General features: G+C 38.7%; 1 protein-coding gene across 1 annotated transcript; it reads right to left on the minus strand.

Moving 5' to 3' along the window:
• Window positions 1–238: 238 nt before the first annotated feature.
• On the minus strand, window positions 239–13,583 carry LOC124153801. The gene is made up of 8 exons (XM_046527166.1): window positions 13,236–13,583; window positions 12,781–12,872; window positions 12,570–12,677; window positions 9,969–10,077; window positions 3,704–3,798; window positions 3,034–3,157; window positions 415–518; window positions 239–320 (listed from the first exon to the last, which is right to left on the minus strand). The coding sequence occupies exons 2-8, from the start codon at window positions 12,836–12,838 to the stop codon at window positions 247–249; spliced, it is 672 nt and encodes a 223-aa protein (XP_046383122.1). The 5' UTR covers window positions 12,839–12,872; window positions 13,236–13,583; the 3' UTR covers window positions 239–246.
• Between the last annotated feature and the right edge of the window lie 1,272 nt (window positions 13,584–14,855).

The following is a 14,855-nucleotide window of genomic DNA, read 5'->3' on the forward strand; positions in this document are numbered from 1 at the left end:
AAAATAAAACAACAAAAAAATCACTTTTTGGTAGTAAAAAATACAGTCTTATTAAAAAACTGATATCAACTTGAGGTCTGCCCTCCACAGAGAAAAATCTTATCTGATTCCCGAAGATCAGTCACACTTCACCAAGGTTTATCGGTCAAAACTCACTAAAAGTACACAATTATATCTTCCCTGAATACGAGTTTTGACTTCACGACACTACGGCAAATGAGGCGATTTATTTGCTGGGCAATCCTTTTACACCAATTCATCGGCTGGCGATGAAGTATTCTTCAAATCTGATGTTTCGTCCAATGTAGGCGGTTGGGATACTGTCATGGGGCGAAAGAGAGTAGTTTTCAATTTTATGATAGGATATTTTAGCATTCTTTTTTGTAAAATGAAAATGATTTTTTATCATCCAACCTGGTGTTGGTGGCTCCCCGCAGGTTGGCGGGACGGTGTCTTCGTGGACCATGCGGCACAGTGGAATCGTCTGAAAATCTTCGTCCTGGAACTGCACCATTTTCCTAATGAAAAAAATATCCGAAATTAAAAATGTAAACCACACACAATGTTAAGGTGCGGCTATTTTTTATATTTTTCTCGGAATACTGATTTTAACCTCTTAAAATCTGCCACGGGAAGTAAAATCGATATAGTATAAAATAAAGCCGTTTATTTAACATATAAAATTTTTCATTTTAATTTAAAATAACTGAAAAAGGAAATAGTATGTATTATAAGTTATTTTCTGAAATGTGTGGGGGGTATAATCATTAGCTGATAAAGACTGTGTTAACATTTTCAGAGTATTTCGATTAAAGCAACTAAGCAAATTCGTCTACCACTGCCATCGGTGACATTAGTTTTCTCACGTGATTATTTTTAATCATAACAGAATTTTTGAAATGGAGGGCACAAACATGCGATGGACAATGACGTGTGCCTATCCTCGTTCCAAAAAAGCAAAAAAATATTTTCCACCACGGTATAAGTAGTTACTTTTAATTCCGTGGCCCAAGGCCTGGCACCAGGACAAATAGTGTTTTGTGGTGTAGGTATAGCCTACATTTCTATGGCTGGTAGCGCTATCATTCTCAGATAATGAATTGCTCTTCTTTAACGTCAGTTCGTCCTTGAAGGTGGTGGCTAGCAAAGGGTAATAATGAGTGTAAAATTACTTTAAAATGATTTTTTAAGGAGGCGCGAAGCCCAAAAACACTGCAAAGCCACATTTAAAACATTTTTAATTCATTGAATATTACGCAAAAATGTCATAAAATAAACATTTTAACCTTAAAGTCAAATGATAATAACGGAAAATACGAATTAGAAGAAAATCGGGGGTTCTCCAGCAGTATTATCAGTTAGAACAGTGGCGTAACTAGGAATATGCTTCGTGGGGGATTAGATGGCCTGGGGTGGCGACTCCCCCATCCCCCTTAGGGGGTTCGGGAAATTAAAAAAAAAATTACATGCCAGGAAATACATTTTACATCATTTTGGCACAAAAAAATTAACTTTAAGTAGATGCAGTTATTATAAGTGAAAACTAGAGAATGGTTTTGAATATTTTATTTATTTATTTGAGGCTTTGGGGGGGTCTATGCCCCTTTTCCTCCCCATAGTTACGCCACTGAGTTAGAACTACAAGGACGTGATTTATACTGACTATTTCTCGACCTTATTTCCCAACCATTTAATAATTCTTGGGTCTTTTCGAGTCCATAATCTCCATATGTGACTACATTTCGACAGCCTTAAGGCAAAGATCTAGTCGATATTCGAAATATCGATACAAAATTTAGACCCTTAACCTATGGATGACTGCAGGAGAATTTTTGTTATATTATTATATGATGATTTCACCCATGTCCGCTCACCGTAGCCATATGGCCACATCCTGCCATTCTGGGTATATAAGGCTCTTGAATAAAACTCCTTTTCGCTATTTAATTACCACAAATATACCGTGGAAGCTCGCAATAACCTAATCCACTAATTAGTTTATTTTTGAAGCCGGTAGAAATAAGGTTATTAACATAAATGTGTGCCAAACGAAAAATTTTATATGGACGCCAAATGTCTGTAAATGATATGAAAGCAGGGGCGGATCCAGGATTTTTCTCTGGGGGGGGGAGGAAGGGACATTAGGGTCTGGCTGGTCTTCTCACATTCGAGATTAAAAACAAAATATATCAATTACTGTAGAACATTTTTTCTTTATTTTCATATGAAAATTATTAATATTAAATTAAATGATTGAGACTACGTAGTACACAACGTAATAACGAACGTAATGATAACCGCATAAAAAATCTTGTATATTTTTTTAAGCGTCGGGGGGGGGGGGGGGCACTTGTCCCCGTGTCTCCACCTCCCAAATCCGCCTATGCATGCAAGGAAGATAAAAGTAAACCGGAAATGACATTTAATAGATTATTTTACCTTTCCTTCGCCCAAAAATATGCCTGGTCTGAAGATTCATCCTTCCTACCATGGTCACTCGTGAAAATGAAACAACATAAGATTCTGACCTCGTTACCATCCACCCAGTGTAGCTATGTGGTTACCGGTCATTCTGGAGCAGTGGCGTAACTATGAGGGTGAACGAGGGGATAGATTCACCCCCCCCCCCCCAAGCCTCAGAGAAATAAATAAAAAATTTAAAGCTATTGTCTAGTTTTGACATTCAATAACTTCATCTGATTAAAGTTAAATTTTTAGGGCCAAAATTATGTAAAGTTGCCTGGGGGTAGCAACCCCAGGCCATCCCATCCCCCCCCCTCCCGTCAAAGCATATTCCTAGTTACGCCACTGTTCTGAAGAAATAAGTTGATGTATAACCAAAATATTTCACTGGATTACCCAGAAGACCATAGGAGCAACGCAACGTACTTAAATACCTTCACGATGACAAGCAGGAAGTTTTCTGGGATGAAATAGGTTAGCGAATTTTAGAACAGTTTTGTTCGCGTGCGTTTTAACGCACGCTCATGGAAATGGTTCTGATACATCTGAACCATTTTTTTATACACTCACCATCGAGGAATGCAGCATCCATATATAATGCACCCTCCTGCAAAGATAACTCCAAGGACAATTGACAGCAGTCCGGCGGATACCAAACCTACAAACACCTTTTTTGCTTCACTATCAAGTCTATCTATAAGGAAAAGAAGATACCACTCTTTAGTCAAAATTAAATTAAACAAGTACATTTAAATCAAGCTGTAATAAAAATTTTATGGATATTTTTATGCATAGTTCTACACTATTTCATTTATTCATATAGGTAAAAGGTTAAAAAAATTGATGAGTGTGATGTGATAAGTAAATGTGATTTTTCAAAGTAATTTGTTCCACTCGTTTTTTTTCTATAGCGCTGGCGTAGTATTTTTCACAATCACGAGGGCTAAGCTGACCGGGTTTAAGTCATGGAACAAGTAATTCATAAAAATACTGTAAAATTAAGAGACCAGTCATATTGAATGTTTTCACCGATGTTTCTGAAAAATTAATAGAATTTAAAAATGCTTGCAGTTGTTTAGGTTCAAACATAAAGGATGACCAGACGAGAGGGAGATGAACGATATCCTACTATTTATAGATTGGTGAAAAGATTTTTTTCTATAAAAACTTTTCTTCGCTTAATAATGTTGTATGCTCATTGCTCATACCACTGCATTTATCGCTATTACATTTGACTCACCATAGCTTTTCCACTGCTCTTGCATGAGAATCAATATTTCCGTTAAATTTCTTGCATTGACACATTCCTTCAGGTTTTCGTCATACTCATAGTGCCTGTGAAAAGGAAGGATGAATCAATATTTTATTTCATGAATTCACCAATTGGATTTCAATACATTTTTTCATGCATATTCTTACGGAAATCCACAATAAATTGAGGAAAATAGCCATTTTAATTCAAATCCATCGTCTTTTATTAGTTTACCGAAAATTGACTACAGCATAAAAACTGCATTCGAGCGATTTACGCTGACAACACGGCGGATTTCCGTAAGCAACTACTCCTGGTCCTGAGATATTCAGCCCGCAATATCCCCCCTCGACTTTTCACCTTCTCTACCACTGCTTCGCTCGTCTTCAGAGGTGATATCAAGCGTGTAGTCCTAGTTCGGAAACATTTCCCGGAAATTTGAACGTTTTTTTTTTGTGGAAATGGAAAATGAAAAATTTGTAACAAATACTATCGTCTTACAGAATCCGTTTTATTCATTCTAATCTCTAAGCTCATGTTAAGCCACTTTCAAGAATATTCCAGCAAGCGATTTGTACATATTTTCTCGGCGTATAATTTACCGATCGAAGGATGGCAACATGCCTTGCGTTTCTTGGGTAACTCTCCACAAATGATCTAAAGGCTTTAAGGCATGCATCTTATTGATAGAAGATCGAATTGGTATGGTGGCTACAGTGCCAGCTTCCCAGCTGGTCGGTCCGAGTTCAAATCTCGGCGGTGGCAGAGATTTCTTAAAGACTACCCGAACTCCGCTTGAGGGCCTAGTAGAAGACACTTCGAGTACAATACTCCGTCCGTCTTCGCATCGGACGTTAAGCCGTGGTTCCCTTGACGCCTTTCGGGATGGCTAGCTCCAACGTAAGGTTTCTTTCAACCCTTCTCCTTGGTATTCCTCATGGCGCAAGTCACCTCTCAGCTGTCGGTTGCCTCCTCTAAACACCATACCAGATATGCATTAATCATACTTCAAGCAAAAACATGATATACCGTTACCATCTATATATATATACATGTATATAAGAGGATGTCTGTTTGTCTGTCCGCTATGCGTTTCCATACGGCTGTAAGGATTGCAACCAAAGTTAGTACATAGGTGCATCTCATGCTTCCAAACCCCGCAGTGCTTCTTTCAGTTGCGTCCGACGCGTCCTTTGCGTTGTTTTCTCGATATAGTTTTTTACGCCACGTCATACAACATGGGCAGTTCGACATCCTGCTAGATTGGCACACCTCTTTACATGCTCGAAGAGAAAGCACAAAAATCCTGTTGTGACCAAAAATTCCAAGATGCACTGAATAGTAGAGGCCTTCACGTTGTAGAAATCCATCTTACTGATTTGTGAATGAAAAACTTTGCTGTTTCTACAATTTGGAACTTTATTTTCTTGACTAGTTTCGATACACTGTATCATATTCATAGGACTAGTAGTAGGAAAATAAAGTTCCAAATTGTAGAAACAGCAAAGTTTTTCATTCACAAATCAGAAAAATTCCAAGTTCCAAATTTCCCACTTCTCTGGATACCTACTATCCTTCCTGAGCAACACCGGGTGGCCTGGTAGATGTTTATAAAATAGCTAAGCCTCCTTTTGCTTGGAGCAGGCTGAAGTCTAAACCAGAGAGTGAATCATCCCCCGAGATAACAGATCAGAGGAAGAAAAGAATGCACGGAACCCCGGGCAAGATCGGGAGCATGAGAACCTGTTTCGTGAGTTCACGTAATTTCAGATTCCCAGACTAAGGCATTACGAAATCACCCACACAATAAGCGGAGACCCGAAAATCTATCTTCAAAATCTTGTCCTATTTTTTATACGACTGTGTCCTTTCCCTTTTATAAGGGCGGGCAATACCGGTGGAGCCGCTTTCCCTTTGCTTGTCATGATGCCGTTCACAGCTACGAGCCTGATAGAGCCTGAACCCGTTCAGACCCTTTCCTTTGTTGTGAGATACCGCCAAGGATTCTAGAAATAACTGCCTTCCATTCTTCTAAGAGTTCTCCATATTTTTTGGATAACGCATAGAACGAAAGACCATTCTAGTAAAACAGCATCACTGCTCCTCGAGTGACTATTTTTTGCAAGTGCTTATATCCATATTATGAAATTATAAATATTCTAAATAAATATTCGAAGTTTATTGCAAGATTTTTTTTTAAATTTAACGTCGAACGAAACGTGGTGGCCAAGCGGGCACGAAATTGAGTTTAATGCGCATAGAAACTAACTAAAGAGATTCTAGCGAAGCCTAGGGACACTACCAAGAAAAACTCACAAGTGTGACGTGACCCAAGGAAAGTAACGGGCCTAACCTGAACATACGTATTTCTCGCGCCGCACCGTAGTCTGGGAGAGCTCTACCCTCACATATTTAAACCAACCATTTCATTGAGCAATAAAAAGTATACTTGGTACTTTTCCTCAATAACCATTATTTACCCGGCCGGTTTCAGAACTTCTACGCCATTTTCAAGGGACTAAAAATTCATAGAATGGGAGAGACCTTATACGTATAATTGATGATTGGTTTCCCAATAAATTCCTCGACGAGTCATTTTTGGTGGACGACAGTTTCGGGTTTTCAGACAAAAAACAGAATTTCCATTGAAAATTTTAAAAATCTCATTATTTAAAAAAATGTCCACTTGGACCCAAAGACGGGAGCTGGAACGCGCCCGAAACTGTCGTACACCAAAAATGAGTCGACGCGGAATTAACACGGAAACCAATCATCAATTTAATCACCGCGGAAGCCTCCGTAGTAACCTTATACATATACTTTACCGAAATTTAAAACAGTGAAGTTAAGGTAAAATGATATCTAAGTGACTACCATCGTTTAACACAGTGCAAAATACATTAAGGATACTCGGAAGAGAAAGGCGTTGAAGAATAATAGAATTGAGCTATGGGATGATGATTCCAATGCAGGTACAATGAGCTTAGGTCAACAGAAAGCATTAATGAAAAATTAAAAACCTAGGTCCCAAGTCACTATGGATGAAGCATCAGTGGAAAACTTACTTAAAAATTGATTTAAAAATATTTCGTTGGAGGACTGGGTGGGAAGGCGTAAGAAGGACAAAAATGTGGTTATATCATAGGACGAGGAGAAATATGGGATGCGGCGGTCAGAGGCGCAGCTAAGAATTAAGGCTAGGGGGGTTTTAGGCGCAACTAATACTTTGGGGGTGTGGGGGTATTTCATACCCGCAAGGGTAAGTAGGAATTGCGGGGGCCCTCCTCCAGAAAAATTTTAAGAATAATGGTTCAAAATGGCGAGTTTTACGGCTTTCTGAGGGATATTTTATTAATACGAACACTTTTCTATAAGTAATACCATAGAGTAAGTATATGCTTACTCTATGGTAATACTAATCCATTAAGTAAAATGGGTTAAAATCAAAAATTTCTCTGAGCTCTGGGGGGGAGGGGTTTATCCCCCCAACCCCCCCCTCGCTGCGCCACTGGCGGTGGTAATCGTGGACGATGGTGAACATTTAAAATCAGTCAAATTATTTAAAAAGTACAATTTCAGGCGATTGCCATCATTCTTCATTTTCAAACTTTTCTAAAAAGATCTCTCCTTAGCTGTGTATTATTAGTCCCTAGAAAATGGAATAGAGGTGCTGCCATGGGTTTACCTTCCCATTGGGGGCAGGAGGGGGCAACTGCCCCACTAGAAGCAAAAGTAATTTTAGTTCAAAACGAAAAATGATATAAGTTTAAAACAGGGATGTAAAATAAAAATCATTATTTATCCAAGCAAATAGTCCTAAAAACTAATAAATTGCTGTCATAATTTTCTTAAAATTTTGGTTTTCATTAACCTTTCCTGTGCTAAAATGTTACAGCTTGAACGACCACAGCTAGTTTTGATCCTGGGTACGCCTTTGTGTGCTGCAGCCACTCAAGAAAATAAAACTTATTGCCGGTAGTTACAAAAGCATATTTTTCTTAATACGACCGACTTCCACGAAGTGACGCCTGAAGTAGGTAGTCTATCTGACTATGCACAGACGTTCTCAGAAAATTCTTTGTGTAGTCCGTCCGAATCCTTACTTTCTTTCTCCTCAATTACCACAACCCCCGATGACTGGGCATCGAAGCAACAAAGGATCCATACCTGAACCACCCGAAACTACGAGTTTCATCGGGGGATGGGAGGGGGGGGGCAAAAATCAGTTTGCCGGCCTCTCGCTCAGTTTGTTCGCCTATCCCCCTCGATCCCTTACACGCTCTCTCCCCAAAACTAAAATATAATATCCGTTAGCTCTTTTTTTGAGATGCGGTAGTTGAAATCCCACACTGTATGCTTGTTACGAAGCAGTTTTATTAATATTATAGTTTAATTATTTATAAATCAATAAGTATTGTTAAACCAATTAATTAGAAAAATTAAATTCTTTTTAAAAGAAAATTTTCAAAGTTAGCCTGAAATCTGTCGCCCGGATACGCACGTGCTCCCTCTGCTCCGCCCTAGTTCCGGACCTGCCTAGCAATTCTGTCCTCGTCTCTCCCAGCCCCATCTACTCTCGTCTTCCACCATAACCCTAGTGCGTATTCACTTATAAAATGCTGCATCCCCGCCCTCTTACCTCCTATTTGCCTCATTTTGTGACTTCCCGTCCACAAGTGGCGGATCCAGAGAGGGGCTAGGGGTATGGGCGAACCCAGGATCAATGCGGTCGTTCAAGTTGATACATTTTATCTCAGAAAATGTTGATGAAACCACAATTTTAATAAAATTATGTTTATAATATATCGTCGTATAATATAATATATAAACTATTATAAAATTATATATTATATTATACGACGCTTTATTAGTTTATAAAATTATTTGCCTGAGAAAAATAATGATTTTCATTTCAATTCCATGTCTTATACTAATACCATTTGATAATTTGCCAAAAGATAATTTGCTATTTTTTGTTCAAAATTATGATTATGTTAAAATTTTATGATTTGTGCAAAACTTTCGTGATGAACTAAATTTATTTTTGCTTCTAGGGGGGCTGGATGCTGGGGGCCAGTAGCCCCCCTGGGCGTATTCAGAGGGGAGTATGAGAGGACGCTTCCCCCCCCCCCTAGGGTATCCCATTTACGCTAGATAAAATATTAATGTTGTTCGGAACTCCACTAATAATTGGAGGTCAAGAGCGGATTCAGCATCAAATTTGAATGAGGGGTCATGACCTGAGTTCGGGGAGTATGGAATACCTCCCATGAAAGAGGGGTGTTTTACTGTAGGGAGTGCTACACCATACGATAAATACAATATACAGTAAAATCCTTTAGAAGGATGCAAAAGTTATTAAACTAATAAAAATTTAAAAAAATTGATAAAATTTTGGGGGCTCATGTTCCCTGTGAACTCGCCAAAATCCGATCCTGTTGGAGGTTACCCCAAAGCCCCTCAACTGGTCCCATAAGGTCCCTCACTTTCTCGCATCTGTATTTCCTACCCACCACGCACCCCCTTGACACAAACGTGCATTCCTGAACCTATTAATTGAAATCCCTCTCAGTCTTTACGCCTGCCGTACAGATAAAATGTAAATAATTTACGTGAACTCCATATATGAACCTTATTGAGTGAGAATTTTCAACCACTAAGTCTTTCGTTCACGTAAATGACTACTTTTTTAAACGAAAAACAAAAAAAATATACATTAGCCACTTCGTACCGTTTTTCTCCAATTCATCGACCTAATAATTAAGTTCCTCCGCCTGCTTACCTTTCGAAAAATCTACTCAAATACTTACACTACTAAATAATAGAAATAGTCCAACCCATGTCTCTCCCCAATCCCGAATTCGAGCATAACTTCACACCTAAAGCTATATTGCGTTTGAATTTCATGCTGAATTTTTCACATTGCTCTCGTTCAGGTTTCAATGTCAGCGAGCCTTTCACTGAATGGTTGTTCAACCCAGGTTCCTAAATCAGTATCGATTCGCCCGAGCTACTTCAAAGTATAAATTCACATTGTATATTTTTTAACTCCAACACCCACCTCTTCCTTATCCCCATCTATCATTTCATAAGAATTTAGCACTGCACCATTGAAAATATGGTTTTGTAATATCTTTTGAAGAAAAAAATCCCTAAGTGCCGTTCATAAAAACGTACATTAAGGACAAATAATGAGTTGAATATAATCTCAACCTTGAGAAGAGGATTTATGGGTGACTCTTTGCTTACTCACTTAATACACTGGCACGCCATGGGTCCATCGCGTTGCACTTTGCATCCCAGGCGATGATCGCTGCTGCATTGAATGTCATCTTTACATTCCTCCCCATGCTTCAACCCATCTTGCAAGAAATATACTTGAATTAGTCTACTCTTATTAGGTACAAACAAAATTAAAAGTAAACAATCGTCACTATGAAATTAAAAACACAGTTAGTTCCATAAAACATAACGGTGAACGCACAAGAGAAGGGTTTGTAAATAATCTATATTTTATGGCACTAAAACCTCAATTCATACTTTAAACAGTGCATTCAAGGCAAAAAATTCAGGACAAAATCTGTTCCACACGCAATGTTCACTCCTTATCAGGTTATTCCACGAACTGTGTATTAGGTATAGATTGTCGGGCATGATAATGTAACGATATACTTCTTTAGAATGTTCTCTTCTTTTGCTGTTTTCAATGCAATGTGGTTTTTATTTAGCTGATACGCAACCTAGCCCGTTCAACTTGGAAAAGTCAACCTTAAAAGACGGAATAACTTGAAAAATCACCGCTGTGCACAGGTGATATTTTTACCAAGAAATATATTAATTAAACAACACCTTATGGGTCATTGAAAGCTCAGACACGAAATGTTTCACTTTTTGAGAATGAATCGTCGGATATTAGGGACAGTTCCATACCTTCCCGTCTTTACCAAAGGAAATAGAACATACAGCATTCCGCAGAGGCGGCAGGAACATCTCAGACACCGCCAAGGCCCATTTTTCCCATCTCTCAACGCGTATTAGATCTCGTTTTCGATATTTTTGGATTACATTCTACAATGATTTCGAATTTCGCAAGGAAGTCTTGAAAGTATCCATAAGACTAATATGTAAATTTATGATCAAGGGGTTTATAACCACCGAATATATGAATATTCTATACCGGTACGAAAGAGGATAGGAAAGTTTAATAATAAACGAAGAATATCCTATAATTACAAATATGAACAGCCTCATGACAGTAAATCGTCAAAGCCTTTACATGAATTTATGACATCATTATCATTCCAAAATAAATACCTACATCAGCATTGAACATATTTTTTGATCGCGGGAGACCAATTTTTTAACCGAATCATATGTACTTCAGCCACTTTCTTATTTGTACCTAATGCAAGAGCTATGAAACCATTTTGTACATTATGCTCTAGAGTGATCGAGACGAGCAATCAATGAAGAATCGACAAAGATCTCAATCCAAATTTTACTTCTAGAGACTTCAAAGATCTGAAAAATGATTTGGCCATCACTATACAGGATTTCTAACTGTGGGGGATCGGGCTAGTGTGGTGGCCACGCCGTCGATCCGGGTTCACATTCCGGGGGTGACGGATATTCAGAGATTGCTCGACCTCTACTTTGGTGCTTTGCGGAGGGTACTCAAGAAAAACACTCTGTCCATAGGATGGGACGTTCAGCCGTGGTGTCCGTGGCGCCTTTCGTATAGGGGAAGCCATTGCTGTCGCCGAATTTCTATCCACCCATCCTTCCCTTAGGCGCAAATGATTACTCGACTGTAAATAATCAAATTAACCTGTCGGTCTCCTCTTCAAACACCATTACCTCCACAAATGAGTGAAATTTGATTAATAAATTAATGCAAAAAGAGAGGAGAATTTGTCAACCAAATTTAATAGTTAACTTTCTGATGACCTATTGAATGAAAAAATATCAGTTCTGACCGGAAAACATGTTTACACATTTTAGTGTGTGAAGTGGCGTTCATAAAACCATGTGAGCTTAGCTTAGGCTGTCATTTCTCAATACAATTATGGATTATTTTCATCTTATACAAGTCTTCTAACAGTTGAAGTTGGTATTACATATTTACGTCAAAGGTCAAAGAATGAGGACGTTGAGATATATTTTTTACTTTATCTCCGCGTAAATATAATTAACGTCCATAGTGTAGTTAGCCAAACCCACCCATAACTAATTAACCGTTAATTTTCATATCCAACGAATCGTTGCATATCAAAACTACAGAAACCGACAAAAAATTAATTATCTTCACCGGTAGGGTCACAATCTGTATTTAATGAGGGGTGTCTAGGGTTACCATGGGTCTGACTACGTGGATACTTCCCCGAAAATGTTCGAAATATAAATTGTTTCATTCAAAGAAATTTCAGAGAATTTTCTATCCACAAAATAATTGTTACTTTCATAACTTTCTCTGTTTTACCTTGAATATTCAATAAAAATCCCTTGATCATAAAATTTTGGGTAGACTAAAGAAGAGATGGATGATTATGGTATGTTTTTTTTCCATTCCTTGCAAATCCACATACCTTTATGCCTTCAGTTAATTAAAAAGTTACCCCAAAATTGATTAGCAACTCAATATTTTACTTCGGCCATCAGAGCATATAAATAACATGTTCTTCTTTATCGCGATGAACAACAAAACTTAGCCATTATTTGAACTGACAGAAGCTACATAGTAGAAGTGGTAAACAGATAAAAATAAACATCACCGTAAAGTATATGAGTAAATTTTACACCGCTGCGTGATACTGTTGGAATCATAGAGGTTCGATCCTCTATGATCGGAACTGACCTCTGTAACAAGATTCTCCGATCTTGACAAACCCATGTGAACACTTGCAATATCCAAAACTGCAAGACTGGTGCTCTTCACATTCCGAGTCCTCAGAACAGTCGATTCCTTGAACAGCAGCCGAAGAAAAAAAATCATCCCATAATTATGCACTTTCGAGAGAAACTCTAGATGACCACCAATTAAAAAAAGTAACTATTCCTCCATCTACCCTTTTGCGCAGACACAACTGCCACGAATGCCAGGAATACTGCAACCTGAAGCCGCATTTTGCATTAGCTTCCACCCGCACGCAAAAAGAAGCTGGACACGTTAAGTGAGGAAATATAGTAACGATCATTAATACAAATTTTGTATTAACTAATATTTTTTGTCACGTGGGATTAAGAGTTAAAATGAACATCACGGGTAAAATTATAACTAAATAAATCGTGAAAGTTTACTTTTAGATATAGAAGCATTGTTTGAAAATTAACAGTAGAATTCGTAAAAACGTACAGGTAGAACTAATGCTACGGTAAAAAATTATGCACACGCTAAATTGACATTAAAATGCCATTTCACACAAGCAACCGATTGTTTTGAAATAATGAGTAGCAGAATTTCGTGGGAAATAAGGCACTTTCAAAGGTCATTCACAATAAAATCTTACGCAAATGTATTTACCTTAAAGAAATGAAACGCGCAACACTTTGTGACTAGGGAAAGAAAACCCTATAGTAAACCCGCCGTTGCACAACCCAATAAATTAGTCTTTGCCACAGAAGGGTCACATTCGCCAAAGGAGACAATTCCTATTATTATCACCGAAAGTGTCTACAATAAACTTGGCACCGTTGACACACTGAGATCCAATCTTTGTTCACGTCGCTTGCCCGAGCCTTCGGCACAGACCGGGTCCTTAGTGTGGATTGTTCGCACTCATGTTTTCGTGGCACGGTCTCCTTGCCGGATCTAATCCCTACCAGCTCTAATCCTTTCAGCTGGCACGCGTGCAACACCGTGCGAAGGGCCGAACCCCACCATTCCGCCCCGTTTCCGTCACCGTGTCCAAACGTTTATAAGCGTCCGACGTGCTAGAAATAAGCACAGAAGAAGACGGGGACGGGACCGCGACGCAACCTATCCAGGCCAACACATTAGTCGTGGATTTATCCCTCATTTTCACGGATGCAAAATATTTGCACGGGGCGAACTGCGGAAGAATTTATGTGTGGATAATCGGGAAGAAAAGCATACCGACACGTTGCTGTTTTAAGTGGCTAGTGAAGAGAGGAGACGTTAGTTTGGGTTTCTCGCATCAATGAGGAAGGGCAAGGTCTCAGGCAGATCAATTTTTCAGGACGGTTCTAGCGGTGTAAGTATGATTCAGGGGTACACCTAAAACAGCAATTTCCCAGTATTTCGGGGATATTAACAGCAGACTCCACACTAGTAACCGCTACCGCCTTGGGGAAAGGCAAGGATGATTTCCATAAAACCTATTTAGCATCTATATTTTTCCTCGTTCATGGGATTACAGTAATTTACACACAAGAATGCAGCGCACGAGATAAAATGTAATTTAAGTTTTCTAGCTTGAAAACAACACTTTCGTGACTTCATTCTGGCACATTGACATCTTGGCAATGACACATGTTACCATGATTATGTCACATTGGTACTTTTACAATGACAAAATGAAGGGGCGGGTTAAGGTCGTTGTTTTTGGTGGTAGGGGCTGTCAATACTTTCCGTGAGGCCTTGAAGGCATGGAATACCTCTCAGCATTAACGCGACTGCTTCGACAAGTGACTTATGGATGGGGTTTTCAAATATCTTTGAAAATTGCTTGCTGAGCAGGTGAAATAAAAACTTACATTGAAGAGCCTACTTAATGATATTTTTTTAAATCTATTTATCAAGAATTACGTAGAAGGGGCAATTATTCAATCCCTGACACAATGAGTTGAATTCATGGTCGGAACCAAGGGTGCCGACTTAAAAAATATTGGGATGGCCCAAACCGGGGACCTTGCCCCAGTAAATTTTATAAATAGTGAATTTTTAGTTTTTAAGCATTTTAGAAGAGTCATATGATCAACATTAGAACCCTGATCACTTGAATCTCGATATCTGGACACTCCGGGGTAAATCGACAAGCCTTACACATTTTTTCCTCACATCTGTAACGAATTTTTGGGGGGCTCGGGCCCCCTCAGGCCCCATGGAGTCGGCGCTACTGGTCGGAACAAAATGAATCATGGAATGTACGAAGTTAAATCCCACTCCTAAGATATGTGAATA

The sequence above is a fragment of the Ischnura elegans genome, chromosome 2 (assembly GCF_921293095.1).
Source record: "Ischnura elegans chromosome 2, ioIscEleg1.1, whole genome shotgun sequence".
NCBI classification, from domain to species: domain Eukaryota; kingdom Metazoa; phylum Arthropoda; class Insecta; order Odonata; family Coenagrionidae; genus Ischnura; species Ischnura elegans.

Bases quoted from the DNA above. Each gene is read 5' to 3' on its own strand.
- LOC124153801 (XM_046527166.1), bottom strand. From the start codon at position 12,838: ATGCGGCTTCAGGTTGCAGTATTCCTGGCATTCGTGGCAGTTGTGTCT. The intron at 3,799-9,968 runs GTGAGTAAGCAA...TCCTTTTCACAG, and splicing joins ATGGCGTGCCAGTGTATTAA to GCACTATGAGTATGACGAAA. The intron at 3,158-3,703 runs GTGAGTCAAATG...TTTTCCTTATAG, and splicing joins AGAGCAGTGGAAAAGCTATG to ATAGACTTGATAGTGAAGCA.